At 42.0% G+C, this 19696-nt stretch overlaps 1 protein-coding gene across 1 annotated transcript in view; it reads right to left on the bottom strand.

Moving 5' to 3' along the window:
* Positions 1–19696, bottom strand: part of RAPGEF5 (Rap guanine nucleotide exchange factor 5) — a 158878-nt gene that overhangs the window by 59149 nt on the left and 80033 nt on the right. The window contains exons 10-11 of the mRNA XM_065832436.2: positions 6029–6132; positions 5599–5687 (exon numbers count right to left, since the gene is read on the bottom strand). Coding sequence (XP_065688508.1) covers positions 5599–5687; positions 6029–6132 — 193 coding nt within the window. The remainder of the gene's footprint in view (positions 1–5598; positions 5688–6028; positions 6133–19696) is intronic.

Raw genomic sequence — 19696 nt, 5'->3', positions numbered from 1 at the left:
CAGGAAATGGATCCATCTTAAAACTAATAATTAAGTATTCCCTTGGTTAGTATCAACTGGGACCAGCTCCCTACTCAAGTCCACCACAGAATGAGACAACAGGCTGCAGAGGGACCAGCACAGTGGCAGGAATGAGTGGCTGGGGAAGGCTGAGCTGCTGCTTTAGACTACAGCATCAGTTTATGGTGAAATAGCATATTGGTAAAATGACAACCTTATTGCTTAGATGTCCCCCAAACAGAACCATTTATTTTAATTGGCATCACATTTTCCACCTCCCTCTGCCACTGAAGCTGATTTATATGATAGATTACAAACCACCGTTAAAGGAGTTCAGCAGTTTCATATCTGAGCTTTTGAAGTCTTTGGGGAGTAACATCTGATCCTGGTGATTTGTTACTATTCATTTTATTGATTTATTCTAAATCTCTTGTACTGACACTCCCATTTGAGACAGTTTAGACTCATGCTACATGAAGCAATGGTCCTGTGTGAGAACCTAACCTCCCCAAGTTCTCTCACATTGAATGGTGAGACAAATGATTATTTTAGTTTCTCTGTTGTTCTTACACTGATGTTGCTCCATGCATGTCAACTCTGCTAAACTAATTTCTTTCCTATGGGCATGGCAGTAATATGCATTTAGCGCACTTAGTTCACAAAGCTTTTCTAAGACTTTGGGGGAAAGTTTACAAAATCCCTCAAAATGATGAGAGACAACATGTCATTAAAATGGACTGGTAAGGAGAAGGGCTAGTGGGCATTTATTCTCTCCATCCTAAAAGCTGGAAGATAGGATCACAAAGTGTTGAGCAAGTATTTATTCTCCTTGACATCAGTCCACATGCATCAGATACACTCACGTTGATTGCATGGTAGTCAAAGGAGTACATTTTTTAACATCTTTTATTCCTCAGTAATAAAGCACAGTGAACAAGAGTCCTAACAGCATCCTTTATAGCTAAGAAACAAAAAAATATCAAAAAGTAATCAGACTTTCTTTCTTGTATTATTAAACAAAAGAAAACACCTAGAAAAGGCAGAAATGTATCCCTTTTTTGCAACATCATTTAGTAACTGACTACAATCAGCTCATGCAAGATAGTACCATTCCCCTAAAAGGTCACATATACAGTTCCTTGGAGTGTGCCATTAGCCAACACCAAAGCAATGTCATTGATGCAAGTGTAGACACAGAACAGATTAAACAAAAGCAACCCTTACTATACAGCACTTCTAGGACAAAAAACCCATGGTGTGAGGGCCCACCTAGACACTAGGGTATGACCCCAAAGCTAAAACTGCTTCTGCATGACAGTACGAAGTTCCCACCAATACAAGGACCATCCACAGTCCAATATAAGGTGCCACAGCATGGTACAAAAGTCATTATTCCTTTCTTTTCCTATTCCTAACACATCCAGACCATATCTACAGCTTTCTGCATCAGTTTTAGCTACATCACAAGGATTCATCTTTTTTTTTTCTGTCCTGTTAAGCCTGGTCTAGAGTTTTAGCATCAAACATCCTACTTCTGTGATAGTATCATGCCTGCCCTTGCCACTATTTCTTTCACCCAGTTCATTAAAAAGATACATCAGTTAAGACCAACACCACCACATATTGCTCCATTTTTCATTTACATTATTTTTCCTGGTCTCCATTTCCCACTGCTTCTTGCCCTCAAAGACCTTCACAAACCAATCTCTTCTCTCCCTACTCATTCCCTAAAATTAATGCCCAAGTAGGGAGGCAAAAGACAGGCGGCGTCATCAGATGGGATGAAGGAGATTATGTTCTGCTTTAGCAACATTCTGCTTAAGTTGCCTGAGAGGTGGCCCAGTGGCCTGGAGGATTCAGGCAGGCTTGAGAAGAAGCAGTGGGTGTGATGATCATTGTGTCATTCCAGAGGCTGCTAAACATTGATTGCAGTCACTGTGAGGCAAGATGGTATGTTTGAACAGAGGTGAATCAGAGGATACTCCAAAGACTAGATCAAGATAATATCCAGAGAAGGAGGTGCTGTTAATGCCCAAGAAATAGAAACTTTTGCAGGAGGGGACAACAATTTTGAAAGAAATGTTGTAATCAATGGGAAGGTATTAGAAATCCTGAAACACTAAGATTTGGCCTGTAGAAGATTACTTGTTCAAATCCCTGTCCTTGATAAGGATTAGCCCAGGAGGTATGCCTTGCATTTTCTGCCTGGATATAAATATATTTGAAGTGTCTCACTCTATTCAATTTTTAAAACTTCAAATCGCCCTCTAAAATACACACTCAGTAGACATCCCCCAGTCATTCCAACAACTTCAGAGATGACTCAGAAAAGTTGTTCATTACAGAAATTTAAAATCTCCAGCCATCTCACAGTTGGAAACAAGAACAGCCATCTTAGTGGTTGGTGCATTACAGTTTATAGTAAATCAGTGAGATGAAAGGTTTCTCCCTTTGAGACAGAAGGCTGGCAAGACTTTATTACTGGTAAGCTCCAATTTAAGATAATGCCACAAGAACTCACATATATTCTCCGACTTAGTAATCACAAAAAAAAACCTTAGTCATTAAACTGTTACTAAGTAGCTAAGCTTAAAGAGTCTGGGAGACCTCAGGCTTTCTAGACATCCTTGCCTACAGAAGTCATCTGAGCGATAGACTAAGTCTAATTGTGCGCATCGAAATGTCCCCTTTAGTGTCTTCAGTTGCTATGGCAGCGTTTAGCCACATCACAGACACTGTGACTCTTCTTCAGATAGGGTAAGAGAAGGTGTCCCCACGAATTTTTTATAGCAGAGGACACTGTAGCAGAGTGTTTAAAGTACCTTGCTACAGGTTCAGCTGCAGATGAAGGGAGCCTCGGGCCTGGGCTGGAGCCCAGTTAAATTTATTCCAGACCAGCAACAAAGTTCTCAAGTACTCTCCCAGCTGCATGTGGTACCTGCTGACTTGGGCTAGAAAATGAAGTATGGCTGGGAGCAACACATGGGGTATCATCCCACTGTATCAGTGTTTATAAAAAGCCATGTTCCATGACCATGCTAGCTCCAGGAGAGAGTGGATTTTTATTTTTTGTTAATGGCCACAGAGGACTGCAGTTATGGTCTGTTATACAAAGGGTGGGAATAAAAACATGCAGAGCATCCCTCCTTGGGAAGCAGTGCAAAGGGTCAAACAGAACAACAGCCCCCTGTGCACCAGCGTATGTAAGAACAGCTCTTTCCCATGTTTTTTTACAGACACAAATAAGCAAACCAGGTTGGGGACTGCAGGGAAAATGGGAGGCCAAGGAAGTCATCCTGGAACCGGCAAACTGACAGCAGGAGCAGCAGCTGGGTACAACAACATCATCCTTTCATGTTCTGCAAAGCTATGCCTGCTAAAACACAAGCCTGTGGGACTGTGCAATTCGACTGTCCTCTTGAGACGGGACAGGCCAAAACTACAAAAAGTACAAAGAACAGCAAATCCATGCACACAAGCATCAGAAGGATGCCTTCAGGTGCACACATAAAGATACACATATATACAGTTGATACTCCATACTCACTCATGCCAAATGCCACTCAGGTTGAAAAACAAACTGATAAAAGCCATCACAGGAGCATCCATCACATAAAACACTGGGCAACATAACGCCCAAAGTCTTTTATTTTGATGAAGTTCTATTTAACCAGATTAATAAAGTCAGAAGAGTACATTCTGAACTACCCTTGAGGAAGTGGAGGGCCGCTGGGCAAGGTTTAGCACACTTCTTTGTGATGGCAAAAAAAAAAAGAAAAACGAAGCCACAGCCACTTTGTTCTGTCCCTGGGATCCAGTTAATCCTGGCTACAGGGCAGAGCTAATTGTTTCTTTCTAAAAGGAGTTAGGATAAGGCAGAAGAGGTGAGGGGAAGCCAATCAACCTTTAGAAACATTACCATCTACAAACCAAGCAAGTACTGGTTTAGCATTTGTTTTGAGGGCAGTTTACCAGCCCTTCTCTGTAACAATAAGAACAGGATTATGAACAGCCTCCTGGTGATGGGAGGGGAAAAAGAGCAAAAAAAGAAATAAAAGGTAGTACAAATGTGGATATATGCAGAGTCTAATGCTTAATATAGGAAGTGCTTTGTATTTACAAACACTAAAATATAGTGCAGAACACTAGTGAAAATCTCGCTGTTTTCCAACAAGACTGTGAGCTTATAGAAAAAAGATGAAGCAGACTATAAAGACGAGGAGCTAATACGCCTCAATCTGCATACGAAAAACGTTAATGGGGAAAACTCACTCTGTATCTGATTTGACCTTAAAGGGCCAACGAAAGATCCACACCATACACTGCCTAAAAGCTGGTTCATGTAAATTTCACCCACAACTAGTCTGAGGGCATCTCTGGAAGGAAAACAATCACAGCCTCTCTCTGCACTAAATATTAATGTCTAGGCAGACAAAAGCAGCACCAGGAATACTGTAATAATATCACTAGCAGACACCCTATGTTTCTCGGGGGCATTCAGACATCAGCACTAGGAATACATCTATTGTCCCACATTAAACTAATGACTTGTTTCGAGAACCCAATCCTGACGTTCCTCTAGGAATCACAGATGTTATTTATATTTTCAGCCACTTAAAAAGATTAAAGTGTGTTCATTCTCAGTAATCTCATTTGCAGAGAGAGATATATACAGGAGCAGGAGTATGCATTTTAACCCTATGGGGAACGATGAAATGCACAGCTCCATTTACAGCCAGCTGCCTTCCACAGCTCTTCAGTATTTGGGACCTCCAAAAGTCTCACCAGTCTGGTCGCTTTCATTAAAACTATCTATGAATTGCGGGTTGCAGGAACTTCTGATGGACTACCCCAGGAGCTCTTGGTGACAGCAAGCTGTGTATAGAGCCAAGAAATCCAACTGAAAATTAAACTGCATGTCAGGTAGCCAGATCAATATAATAATTGCTCGAGGCTAGAATAAATTACAATCTCTGGTTGAAGACACACACGTACAGCACCAGGTGATACGCTGTGTCCTGGGTTATGAGAAAATTTATAAACCGTGCTTATGAAACAGAAGATGTGCCAAAGTACTTGGGTGGTGGCAAAACGGGTACTTGGCCAGGAGGCTGAAGTACACAGCAAGTATTGTGATCAATGTAATAGCTGCAGGCTATAAGGAATAGCAGTCTCTGCCTGGAGATACGCGGGAGCTGCACAACGCACACCGCAGACTGAGCTACCCAGGCAGTAGAGAAAGACGAATAAAAAAAAACAAACAAACAAACAAACAAAAAAAAAAAAAAAAACACCAAACACAAAAAAAAAAAAAAAAAAAAAAAAAGGTTTAAGTTTCTGCTAAGTACGTGTGGCTTCTGAGTGGCTTCGCTAACTGCTGGCGCTGCTGCCCCGAGGCCGGGTGCCCCGCTTCGCCACCTGCCCACATTGCCCCGGGCTGCACACCAGGCTGGTAGCCGGCTTTCGGCCGGGGATGCCCGGGAGCGACCCCCGTCGCCTCGCCGCTCTGCTGGCACCGCGATCTCTCCCCCATTCCCCCACAGGACCGGGGACAAGCGCTTCCCCGGTCGCCGCCTCCCCGCCGGGCTCGCTCCTTACCCGTCTCCTTGTCCTGCGCGGCTTCCAGGTGTAGGTCGCTGAGGAGATGCTCCAAAATCTTCTCCGGCGTCCCTGACACCACCACGTATCTGTCGGAAAGCAGAGAGTCCCCGGAGTCATCCTCGGTGGAGGACTGCGAGCGGCTGCTCCACTCATCTTCCTCGTCCTCCTCGTCGATGTACTTGAAGTAAGGCACGTCGAAGGTGGGCAGCGGCCGCTCCCCGCCGCGACCGGCCAGCGCCTCGGGCACCCGCACCCTGCCGCTCCCCATGGCGTCCCGCTCCCACCGCGCCGCCCCGCTCAGGCGCGTCCCCCGGGAGCCATCGCCCTGCCCGGGGCCGCGGGCCGACCTCCCGCCCGATGCCTCCGCCGCCGCGGAGCCCGGCCCGGCCGGCCCAGCCCCGCGCTCCCGGGGCCGCGCAAGCCTTACCTCCCGCGCCGCTCGGGGGCCGGGCTGCGTGACCACACCTTCCGCAGCACCAGCGCTGCGCCGGCCTCCTCCCGCGCCCGCTCGCCGCCGCCTCCATCGTCCGCCTTTCGTGCGCAGGGGGGAGAGCAAGAGAGAGAGCGCGGTCAGTGCCCGCCGCCGGGTCTGCCCGGCCGGGTCTCGCCAAAATGTCCAAATCGAGAAGAGGGCTCGTTGCACTGCGGGGCAGAGGGGAGGAACAGGCTGCCCTTTGTGAGCGACACTCGGCATCGTGTGTTGGATTTTAATTCCCAGGAGCGGATGGGGGGGAAGGGGGGGCTATGGCTTTCTGTGGCCCCGAGGTGATGGCTTGTTTAATTTCCAGACGGTCAAATCAGGCAGAGGACAGGTTAACAATAGTCAGAACGCGGCAAGAACTCCCCAGCGCTCCGGTAATACACAAGCAGAATACACCTTCTGTAAAGCTGCTCTCCTGTACTTTAACAAAGACAATAAAACCAGTGGGACAGGCGTGCATTGTATGCCTCTGAGCATCTCTTAAAATACTCTGTGTACAAATCCCCCTCCCTTTCAACTTTTTAGCTTGGGAAACAAACACCCCAACAGAAAGTGAAGCCCAGTGACCACCTCTTGGTGAATCTTGGCTAAGTTGTCATTTAGACACTGACTTTCTGCTTCCCGGCTCCCTGAAAGGGAAGGGAGCTGAACAATCATCCATTTCTGCACACGCAGCCTGCATCCCCAGAGCAGCTAAACCCAGCTGACTGTGCAGCACAGGAGATGAGGGCTTGCTGCTGACTGAGCAGGGCACATTGAAATATTGAAATACAGCAACCGCCAAAGAGCTGCTCACAACCCCCAGCGAGATCCTCCTCCTGGATTCAGGCACCGGAGGCTGAGCAACACAAAAGAGGCAGCTGTTTCAATACAAGTACATCCAGTAGTTGCTATTCCTCTGATTCTGACCCGGTTTAGTTATATTGTTCAGTATGTCAAACGCATGTATAAAGGCAATACATGGACTACTCAAAGGAAAAAAACCAGCATTTGTGCATCAAGTTCACAGTATCCAGCAGTGACAAAAAATTCAAGTGGACTAAAAATTGCTGAGGAATAGATGTTGGTAAAAGAAGCGAGAGAAACTAGTGTATGATTCCCCCTCTTGTATTATTTCATTTCTCATTCCAAGACCCAGTGAGTCCGATTGCTGTTTCTGGTTGTCACTGTGGTGCAGGCATGTCCAAATATGCAGCCCCTGCCCTGAAGAAGTTTTCTTTATCAGTAAACATGTAGAATTGATCTATTAAATTTCTGCAAGGTCAGACATACAGGTACTGAGCCAATTAATGTCAGATATTCATTGTAAAACTCCCAGGGGACATTATCGAGCAGCCACGTTAGAGGAATACTGATGCATAATTGTAATCTTTCATTCACTGGTTGTGTTTTTTTGTTGCCTACATATTTGAAAAACTGCAATGAAAGAAGCAGCAAAAGAGAAAGAGAGGAAGAACAAGAAACAGGTGCAGCATTAAAGCAATTCAATAACAAGGAGTTTTATCCAAACAAATCTCTCAATTTCTCTGTCTTTTCTCTGGCATCCTCTAAAATAGCCCTGATCCTCATTTCCCCGTGCTTACTGACATTCCAAACTGCAGCACATATGGGGCATATATGTGATGTATGGTGCTGTATTTGTACAAAACATCTATTTCCACATATATGGGAATGGATTTTAAGCATACCCATATATATTACATACACGAGCAGCTGGCAGCAACTCAACAGGGAGCACTGGGAGGGCAAAAGCTCCCTCATACTGAAAGGACATTAACAATGACTGTCCTGGAAGACCATGTTCCTGCTTCAGCATCTCACAAAGCAGAAACATTTTCAATAAACCTTTTGGGTAATTGTGTGCAAATTAATTGCATAAAGTACCCCAGTGGTGGCATTTTTGTAAGACTCTTCCTCTTGTCCTTGCCTGTTTGATCAATTTCAAGGAAAAGAAAAATCATTTTATCAGGAAAGACTAAAATTGTGCAAAACCAAGGCAACTAAGATTCAGTTCAGATTTTCATTACCTATGATCTCCAAAAATAGGAGAATTCCTATATGTTGATGTCTTCCATTAAAAACAATTTCACTTTAAGGGAAGAATTATTATTTCATTAAAATCCCACTTATGCATGACGTATTTTTGTGTTCAGTCAGAGCCTTTAATCACACCACAAGCAACGACAATTAACCTGAACACAGCAAAACACAAAGACAAGTCTTATGCATTTCCCCAATTTTTACAAGTTCTGATTTCATTAGAGATATTACTCTAAAATGACATCAAGGCACGTTTCATTTATCGGAATCTTGAATGGCCAGTGAAACAATCCATTCTCGCTGGAAGAAAACTGGGCTTCTCTCAGCATGCTCTACTGGCAGATGAAGAGGAGGATGCAAAGGGGCCCCCAAGTGACAGCGGCATGTATTGAAGAGGAAGGCAGCACCCTTTCCAAGTCCCTGAAAGTCAGCAGACTGACTCAAGGGACATTCTCATCATACCAATTAACAACAAAGCTGCCCGGCAGTTTTTCAGACCATTATGCAGCCCGTTGGCTAAAGCAACCTGCACCGACCACACAGGAGCAGACTGACCCAACGTCACCATCTCTTTCATTCTATGGCCAGGCAGATGAATCGAAGCAGAGAGGCCACGTAGGGTCGTGCTGCAGATCAGCAGCAGAATCACAGTTCAAACTCCGGTGATGCTACACTGGCATCTCAGCTTTGCGCCCTCCAATGTTGCCTATTTGACATTTATTTCCCCCGACAAGTGCAGAGGGTGGGAAATGACTCCCAGCAGACTGGGTCAGGACACATTTGGACCTGTGCTTCTGCAGAGGTGGGACAGGAGCAGGGAGAGCACCAGAGATATCCCAGCGGCTAATCACTGTCTCACATCGCATGTGGCCTTGAGCAAGTCACTTGTGGAGACTCTCCCTGTCTCAGTTGTCCCTTGAAAAGCACCATTCGCATCCTGTTTGGATGTTAAAATCAATCCCTGGTGCACATTACTCACTACCAGGAAATTTAGCTAGTGTTCATGAAGCTCTGTGTGTGTCAACCATTATATTTCACATTTATTACAGCTTTTAATTAATCATCTCTAGATAGCTAAACACAGCACTATCAACCTCTACGTCACTTTCCAGCATGAGTTTTAAGTAAACACTAAGGCCCTCTGGACTCAGCAGATCTTCCAACCAATATTATGGTCAATTTTCCACTCCTCTCATCCATCTTTCTAATACTGAGATAAGCCATTTATCTCCCAGCTAATATATTTTAACAGCAGACAAGTGCTACCTTTATTTTCAGCATGAAAGGAACCCTGGGGTGGTATAAATATTTATATGCTTATAGGAATGAAACAGCTGGAAGCCCTTGCTTAGCGGGCCTTAACTTGTGCAGGTTACGCTTTGCATGAGCAGGAATATGACCCTGTGAATTACCACCAGGGCAGAAGAAAGCAGAGGTACGTACGGTAGTGTTGCAAACAGCCACAGTGTCCCAGCTTCCTTACGGAAGACATTAGGTTTCTGTGTTATTTGCAACTGACAGGGAAAAATCTGATCTCTGGTCAGAGCAACCGATAATTTTGGTATCAGTCAGGGGTATTTCCATGTCCCTTGAATTCCTGAGTTTGGCTTTTAATTAATTAAAAGACAAACCAACACCCAGAATGTACTGCCTCCCTTCTTCCTAGGAGACACAGCCAGTGCTAGGAATAGTGTTGAAAAGCTGCTCTACTTTCTAACAGCTTTCTAATAGGAAAAACAAAACAAAACAGTATGGTCTACAATAGACACAGTATATTCAGAACTCTGCCTCACTGAAAAGAAATTGCAGTTTCACATCATTCCTCCACATGACAGGATGCCTGTGCAAAGATTTATTTCTTTATCTTACTCATTACTGAAGTGCCTGCTAGGTCGAAACACCCTTAACTAGCAATGCAAAATAGGCACTTGCGAATGACAGAATTTTTCTTCAACATCTCTTCATCTGCTTCTTTAAAAAAGGGATCAGACCCAGAGCTACCCTGGTAAATCCCAGACCCAGAGAGATTCCCACACTGCTGGTTCCAATGGATAAAGAATAATATAGCAATTAAGAGCTAACCTGACTAAACTTAATGTAGCTTGGCAAATCTAATCTCCAGACAGATTTTCCTGCTGCCAAACAATGGAGCAAAGGCAAAGTGAATCTTCTTTGGGCAACATGCAAAAAACCAAACTTTACACAGGCTACCCGCTTCAAAATCACATTAAATAACAAAGACATTGCCTCCTCTAGGAGTTGTGGAGGGCAGGAACGTTTTGTTTTCATAGCATAATTTGGTACAACTGACTCAACACAATCAGATAATGCTGATCACTTCTGCCTCTATGTATGTCTTTTGATGCTGGTGCCAGGGTATGCCCTTGAGAGGTACGGGAAAAAGCATAAGTGAAGAATTCCTGGGCCTGTTCACGTTCTGAAGAGGAACCCGTCCTCCCATAAAGAATCCGTGGAGCTTCCCTGCACCCACACAAAATTTTTTCTGTAAGAGGTGTGAAATACAAGAGTGGAGGCTGGAAGTGGGCTCAGAAGCACAAGTGTAAACAGGCTTCTGCTGCAGTGCAGGGAAAGTGTCCACAGAGGTGACAGAGAAGGACAAAAGCCATAAAATAACAAGATCCTCATTTCAAAAAAATGATTGTTTTCCTGGGCAGCTATCTTTTTGCTTGCATGCTATAATCAAACCCTGGCATATATTACCTATGCAAAAGAAGAATTACAAGAACATGATAAAGACAGAAAGGTCAAGTCTGAAAACTGCAAAACACCAACTGGTATCCTTTGATTTAGCATTTTTTAATAAGACTTTTTGTCTGTTTGTTTTTAGTACTATGTCCTGCTCCTTCACTACATCCTTGTCTGTGGGGACTCTGCAGTACTCACTGCAAAGGCTGGAAGCATGTGCTTCTGCACAGTGACACTGAGGTCCCCAAACCTGCCCACTGAGAACCAGCTTGGACACAGCACAAGTTATAAAGTGGCTTTAGCTCAGAGTTCCCTCCAGGTTCATTACATCCCAGAAGCAGATTCTGGTCATAACAGCAGAGAAAGAAAACCCTTCACAGCTCGGGCTGAACACACTCAGAGTTTACCAAGCCTTCAAATATTAACCTCCAAGGTTCTAAAAACTCTTTACAGACATGTACAAACTGCATTTTTTGGCCTCTAACTTGGGCCAGATTTCAGCGAGTATTTATTATGCTGCCAAAAACAAACAAACAAACAAACAAACAAACAAACAAACAACAAAACTATAAAAGCTCCAAACAAACAAAAACAAAACAATCAAACAAACACACACAACTCACCACTTTACCCCAAAGGGATTTCAGATCCCACTTCAGAAGTATAGGGGCATAAGGGCTTTTCAGAGAACTACTGCCAGATTTTTTTTTTCACGTATCAAAACAGTATTTACCTCTAACCTTGCCCTTAGCAGCTTCTTAAACTTGTTGACTGCATTTTTCATTAAAAAAACTCAATAGGCTGAGGCAGACACCTTTCAGAATAAGCAGATAAGATGAAACAACTCTTAGAAGCAACAGAAAATGAAGTCTTACAATGTGAGGCATTTGCCAATGCTAGTAATAGACAATGAGATGAGTCCTAGCTATAAAATACAAACATATTTATATTACAAACATGAAAGAAGGCTAAAAAGCACTTAAACCATTCCATTAACAACTTCTCCTGTAAGAGACACTGTCTCAGACAGCATCTATCAAAAACTAAAGATGATTGCCTGCTTACACTTCACAATGTTTTTCCCTGGAATCAGTTATTGTGAAGACAGTGGAATTAGACTTAAAGTCATCAAAGTAGAAATAGATGTACAAAAATGACCCTATTCTTTATAGGCTCTCCCTCTTTATTTGACAAGAAAATGGAAATGAACACATCACAATTAAAGTGGAGATGGACGACAATATCTCTGATCTCTGTGGATAATCCATCTCAGAATACGCTGCTGTATTTCAGTTTCGAGACAACCCAAAATCTGCATTAACAGGCTTGATTTACTTTCAACTACAGGAGGAGAAAAGCATTTCAAAGTCATCAGCACAGTTTATCCAAGCTGTATAAGGAGGAGACTGGTATTTCTTCTGCCACGGTTACCCTCTTTTCATTCTAGAATGATGAAAATAAAAAAACAGCTACTATTCTACCTCTACTTAAAATATCACAGTGCAAAACATTATAAATGGGACCACCTATTTTTCAGTCAGTTGCATGATCACGACTTTTTCCAAATTTCAAGGGAAAAATTACCTTATAGGACTGCAGGAACATCAATAGTAGCTTTTCATATGGCAATTCTCAAGACTAAAAAACCAAAAAAATCTTACACAAGGCTGTGGTATTTTATTTCACTATAAAATGCAGCTCATAGCACAATCATATTAGTTTTTATAATTTTTCTCATCTCATGAACTTTTCTCCAGTTCTTGTTTGTACTCTAATATTTTTGTTTCCCTCTGCAGTTGTTAAATCTACTTTCATGAACATGTGCTAATTCACAGTATAATGGGAGAAACAGAAATCCACTAATAACATTAAAATGCCTTAGACAATGATTTTGTTTTGCCTCTGAATGACTTCTGGCCAGTCTATAAAACCATAAAACACTTTAAATGATTCAACTACCACCTCCCCCAGCAAAGGGCAGCCAGGGATCATACCAGAACTTCCCGGTGGTCTCATGCTGAGCTATCTGTCCCAGAGATGTGCAACAGAGAGACAACATTCGGCTCAAAAAAACCCCTCCTCTGTATTTATTAGCTTCACAAATTATGGTCAAATGAGCACAAGCCACATCATGGAAAAAAAATCAAAAACTTTGTTGCTGAAGCCAATTTGGAATATTGCATCTGATAATACACAGAATAAGCCCTCTTAGAAAAATTGTTGGTGCTGTCATCTGCATATCGAGTATCTGCAGCAAAGTCAATGTTAATAACAAGTTACCCTTGTAGAGGGGTCAAAAGGACAGTGCTGGTAAAACAGAGATGACAGACAACAGGCATCAGGGAAAAGATTAATATCCCTACACAGTCATACATCAAGGAACTCAATTTTTGCCTGTAATCCCAAAACTGCTGAGAGTAGGATTATTCCTTCTTTCCCTATTACTAAGAAGAAAGAAACCGCTCATGGGAATAGGGCACTGCTAAATACGAGTCCTTATGTGAGCAGAAACGTTGCACTTAGGTCCTAGGGAAAAAAAAAACCTGTTCCATATATTCCTAAGCAGTGGTCCCACTGCAAGTGAGGCTGGAGTTTCTTTCTACAGTGTAAAATCAGTGTAGAGGGAAGAGGAGCTTCACACAGCTTTTCATAGCAGGTTAATAGCAAGAAATGCCCTAAATTGAGACTGAATTTTCTGTACCCCTGACTGGCCTCCAGTTACCTCCCAATATTATCTTTTAAATTGAGAGGACTTCTACAGATAAGGGTTTAATGAGATAAAGCAATACATCTAACATAGCAGAAAAGGTACTTTCTAAAATGACATAAAAAAAGCATTAGTGGTGTCACAACAACCAAAGTAATGATATCATAACCTTAACACTCCACTTTGTCAGATAATGAAAAATGTCTTTTTAAGACAACTGAAGGCTATGCATTTTGGTTTTGTTTTTCTTGGAGCACATGCTCTTCATAGCTATTAGTAGATAAGTTTGACAGCCTGACAGAGTGCTACCACCTTGGCAAGGACAAGTTAAGAGACCTTCCCTCTGTAACCATGCAAAAGCAGAGGAGAAAAAAAGGAGGAGGGAGTAGAGAGAGTGACACAAAAGACATGAGTATGGTATTAATATTATCATTCTCTCACAGCTGGCAGGGCAGCACTTAATTCAGAAATACTGAGATATTGAAGAACTGCAGGCCTAGAGCATGTGTATTTGTAAAAAAACAAACAACAACCAAAAAAGGCCAAAAAAAACCCTTGCACCACATCAGGGCAAATTAATGTGGCCACAGAACAAAAGGGGTAGGTGCCAACCATCCCTCCCAGTGGCCTTGCAATCAATGTGGTGGGGTGTGGAGCTGGTTGGAAATTTTCCAATACAACTTTTTTTTCCCTACTGAAAAAAATGTGAATTCCCTACAACTGGATTTGAGCAGAAAGCAGGCTGCTGAGCTCCCCTCACCACCTGCACATACTGTCCGCCCCAAGCTGGTAGGGCTTCTGCCTCCCCTGCCCTCCAGGAGCTCATGGGGCCTGGAGCTACAGTCTGGAGGTCCAGATCCCCAGGTTTCCAAAGTAAGCGGCAGGAAAATGAAATCTGTATTTCTGCCCTAAGAGAGCTTTGCAATTGTATTATTTTCACCAGAATCAGAATGGAAACTTTTACGCCCTGAGAATATTAAGTTTCTTGTAGGACAAAATTCAAGCATCATAAGCAACTTCCTTGCATATGCAGACGAAGCAACAGCTCAAGCCCCCAGCTACCAAAAAGTGTCTTGCAGTGATGTCAGAGGCAGTAGATCAGACTTTAGCTGCAGTGACAAGCATGAGAGAAATGATAGAAAAACTGCAGGATTTGTGTCTTGGCCAGGGAGGGGGAGGACTGTGGAGGACTTGAGGAGGACTGCAGACTTAACCCAGATACCTCAGCACTGATAACACATACTGCTGTTGCCACATGCCTTAGGAAAAGAAAAACGGAAGATGATTGACTAGATATACAGGAGTTATACTCGAGAGTAATCTTAACATCAGAAGGGTGGAATTCAAGAAATTATTGGGATATGAGGGGAACTAGATAACAACTTGATTAACATCCAACAGGGCTGGAACTTGGCTTCTACAGCAGCCCCCATACAGCTTTCACACTAGAAAGAAAACTGCAGAAGATAGCTCAACATAGCTCATTTAATTTATTAACATGCAGTAATATTCACCTTGGTAAGGACATGTGTACAAAGGCGTTACAACCCTTATAATGGACACAGTGATAAATAAGGTCTCCTGAAGGAATGGAAGAGAGATGGCATTAAGAACATAACACTGTCAGCCTTATATTGCTCTAATTACCAGAGTTGGACACATACAACTTTTAAGTCAAACTGACAAGATCACCAATCCTTTTATTTGCCTTTCACTCTAATTCATACTTGGTGTGAAGTAAAATTTTATTTTTAAAAACTGACTTATCCCATTACTATCTGCCAGAGAAACTCTTTTCTCCTGCCTTATGTCCATAGCACCTCTCAACGTTGGCAATGCCACTACTCTAATTAAAAAAAAAAAAAAATATATATATATATATATATATATATATATATATATATATATACTATCTGCATTATAAGCCACAATTCCAAACTTAGAAGACTAAATATTTTCCATTAAACTGGGGCACTGCTTATTACATATATCATTCTAAGGCATATATCATTCTGTTGAAGCATTATGCTCAAAGAAGGACGCAGCTGTTTTGTCATGAGAGAATATTCAGCAAAGGCCAGGAGCTGGTTCTAACCTTGTAAATATTTAAGATAAACTCTAAAACTGAGAATAATATATAAAGCTCAAGCTCATTATCAGGAACTCCAGAACCAACCTCTGTCACATATAGGGACTTTTAACATAGGTTTCTAACAGCAAGTGTGAGAAAGCATTGAGAGAGTGAAAAAAAAACAAAAACAAAACCAAAAAAACATGCCAAAGTTTGTGTTTAAAATAAAAACAATTTATTTAACTGCTAGCCCAACAGCAGGTGTTACAAAGTAGAGTTTGTATCCTGTGTTTCAGTGGTTGTTTTCAACTAAGTTAGATATAATGTGGTGATTTCTTTTGAGAAAAGCATAGATTGCTATGAATATAATTTTCTTGGGTTTGAATGATGGTTTTATCTTCCTCCAAAATAGCCTGAAATGACCAGCCTTTTTACTAATGCTTTCTAATGGTGCTTTTCTTGCTAATTAATTCATACATCTAAATCATTCAAAACCAGATAAGTCACTAATCACTCGCAGACTTAATAACATATCCTAAGTAGACAGCAATGCATAGAGGATGCAATAAGGCTGCCAAAAAGAAGGGAAAAACAAGTCAGGAGGAAAAATAAAGCTCACTCCTTCTACCTAATAGCAGGAGATTTGATTCTGTATTTATTATGTAGATAACGTGCTCACTGATGTCAGTGAATAGTTTACTATAGAAATGAGAAAAATCAGAGCGCTTCTATACAGCATGCTTTTTCCTAATGTTACACACACAGGAGCAAATTAAAGCCTTCTGTTGGTTTTGGTTTATTCATTTGGTACAAGGTTTTTGTCCACATTCAGCAAAAGTAATAACAAGAAAAGAATGAGGGAGGTGGGAAAGAGTGGGTTAACCAGCGGTTGTCAGCAATAATTCATTCAAAAGTGGAGATTATAGCACACAATAAATAAATTTTATGGCAAGATTGCAACAAGGAAAAGAAGAAGGTGCTTTATTGCACGTCTATGAAAAGAATACTGCTATAAAATGATAAATTTAATTAAATTTTCATGTATTGAGGAAAATCAAAGCGTCACAAACAATAAAAATTACCAAAATATACATCACTCACCACATTATGAAGTAACATTTTGTATTTCTCTCATTTTATGATTTTAAGTGATCACATATTAAGTTACTTTTATTTTGTTCCAGATGGAACCATGTACTTTCATCCTTCTTAACTAGCTACAAGCTCTAAAAATATATTTCAGTATGAATGTTGAGAGTTTCTTCTCTGCTTTCTTTAGATTATACAGTTGTACCCAACTTTAGGAGGGAGGTAAGTTAGCTATAGCAAGGGCAATCTCAACATTTATTGAAGTTATCAAATGAAAAATGCATCATTACCATGGCAACTGGTAAATCACATGGTACCTGCAATGAGATGCAAGGCATCTTGAGTAGACACTCATCTGTGAGTTTGTGTGTCCTCCTCTGCACAGAATGGTTCCTTTGTGGGGGAACATGCATAATTTCACTCTCTTATACGAAAAGTTGACAGAAGGAATCCAAAATGTTATTTTTGCATGGGGCAATTTCACCAGATCTATCAATAGAATAGGAACAAATATTGGAAAAAAAATGAAACATTTAATGTTTTGCTAGGATTTACTTCAATCAAGATTGTGGAACCTTACAAATGACAGAGTATGCCTCTCAAACTCACTTGGCATCCTTGGCATCAGAAGGTCGTTCACAACAGCACTGGAAAAGAATTCTTCCTGATAGCGTGAAGAGCTGCCAGACATGCAGCAGCACATCACAGTGGGGCAGCTGGAGCTGTTATGGCCTCCAGCCATCTGCCCCACCCTTCTGATGGGGTGTTGGTGCCCCCAAAACAAGGGCATCTGTTCTACCCTTGAATCAGCCCTGAACCATACTGCTGCATGTCTTGCCAGCCTCTGATATCATCAGCAACTAAGGCACAACCTCTCCCTGAGAGGCCCTCCCCTCATCCCCACTCTTAGCGAGACAACTCTCTGGAACAACTTGCTCAAACCACATTGCTCTACTACCAGTCCCATCTAGTAAGTGTCAAATATCCATCCATCACTGGGTTTTGACTGTAATTCCCTGATGCCCTTTTCTAGATCTTCTTCAGCCACTATCATGCACACACAAGGCTCATTGACCCATCCTTTTAATTCACCATGAGGTGCAACATCAACACCACATTCCCAAGTAATCTCCCTTGGATCACTCCCTTTCTCCTTCCTCAAAATATCTCTTCCTTCTTGACCTTCTGACCGACCTGAAGTGGTGTTACATCTCTTTGGAGAAACAGAAATGATGCTACTTGCCAGCTTCTGATATCACCCTGTATGCAAAGTGGTTTCTTCAGCCAGCAGGGGCTCCACTGGGGATTGCAAATGTCCACTGACATGTATCTTCTCCTGATCCCATTGTCTTCCTCACACCACATCCCATTACCATCAGACAGCATAGTATGGACTATACAAACACTGCCAACACTCATTATGACACCTAAGAAGTATCAAAACTGTCACGTATCTCCAACCCTGACTTCCCTTCCTCTATTTCTGTCTTTGATTCCTCCCTGACCTTTATAAAACTATACAAGTTATATAGCTTTCTATAGGTTTATACTCTTTTTCTGTATAACCTTGAGATCTCATTTAACCAACTTCCTCCTCCTTACTCATGAAATTATTTTTATGTCATAAATCTCAAAAAGTCACCCTATCTCATAAGTCCTTCCAGTAATGACTTCTTAAACCTGTTTACTTCTTCATTGCTGGGCTCTTCCTTCCCACCCACTTGGTCATTTGCTATTTGACCTGATCTTTGACAGGTAAGAAGATGCCGTGGGTGAAGAGACACGCACTGGAATTCATCAGCTGTCACAGAGCATTTGAGTAAAGGAAAGATAAAGTGAGATGTGTGAACAAATGACCAGGTCTTAACTCCCTAATAGAACCCTGTGGAGAGGGTTACAATATCCAAGTACTCCAGGGAAATAACTAATGATCCTTTGTTCAGTTCAGTCATGTTTCAAAAAGCAATTGCCTGAGTTACTAAGTGCTTGAGACTGCCTCAGTAATTGCAATGATTTATTTTATGCATCATCATAACTACAGCACTAGGTCAGAAGGACTTGTGCCTTATGGATGCCTTGAATTTTAACACAGGCGTTGGAGGATTAGGAGACTGCAGTCAGAAACACAGAGACCACAATGATTTGATGCGTGGGGGAGGGAAGACAGTGTCTTTAAAATCCTAGGTATCTAAACCATTAGGTTTCTGTTGGATTTTTAATAAAATGAATTATATTTTTCAGGCCATCCTAAGCAGAAGTTGCTTACATTTTTCTCTGCTCCCTTAAAGAGCAACAGACTACAATCTAATGAACACCTCTCTTAGGATTTTTTTCTCAGTGTAAGTAATGAATATACAGTTTACAGTGTAACTACCCACTCAGCACAGAGGAAAAACAAGCAAACAAGCAAGCCTGTTGTCTCTACCTTATACCTCTCTCTTTCAGAGGAAACTCTCCCTGTGCAAAGCGTGTTTCTTCACTCTACCATTAGTCTGTACTGGTGCCCTGGTTGCCTGTTAACAACCAGCAAAGAGAGGGATGAGACCTTAGGCTCATGAGCATTTACTTGACACAAGAAGTGCAACTTTACATGGAGCTACTCACCTGACCTACCAAAACAATGCTGCATCAAAGGATATTTCGTGAGGACACACATCCCTGATGCAGGAGGACATGTTTGCTCAGCAACAAAAGGGTTTGAATAGCAGCTCCTCGGGCATCTCCATCCTCCTGACAACCCTTAAACCCCATTCCCTAGTCACCTTTCCTTTTACCTATTCGAGGTTTCACTGGCACAGAAGGACATTTTTAAGGATAATGATAATTTGAAGTGCTGTCATCACCAGAACTTTCAGGCTATGAAGATCTTGAAGACACTTCCCCTCTACCCTCATAGAGTTCAAACTCTACTCCCATGATAACTGAAGTAAAAGCATTGCTAACCTTCAGCACTGTTTTTCCAGTTACTGTTTCAAGGTTAGCAATGTGAAAAATACTAAAC

Source organism: Patagioenas fasciata, chromosome 2, assembly GCF_037038585.1.
Source record: "Patagioenas fasciata isolate bPatFas1 chromosome 2, bPatFas1.hap1, whole genome shotgun sequence".
NCBI lineage: Eukaryota > Metazoa > Chordata > Aves > Columbiformes > Columbidae > Patagioenas > Patagioenas fasciata.
This window is presented reverse-complemented; position numbering and strand designations above follow the sequence as displayed.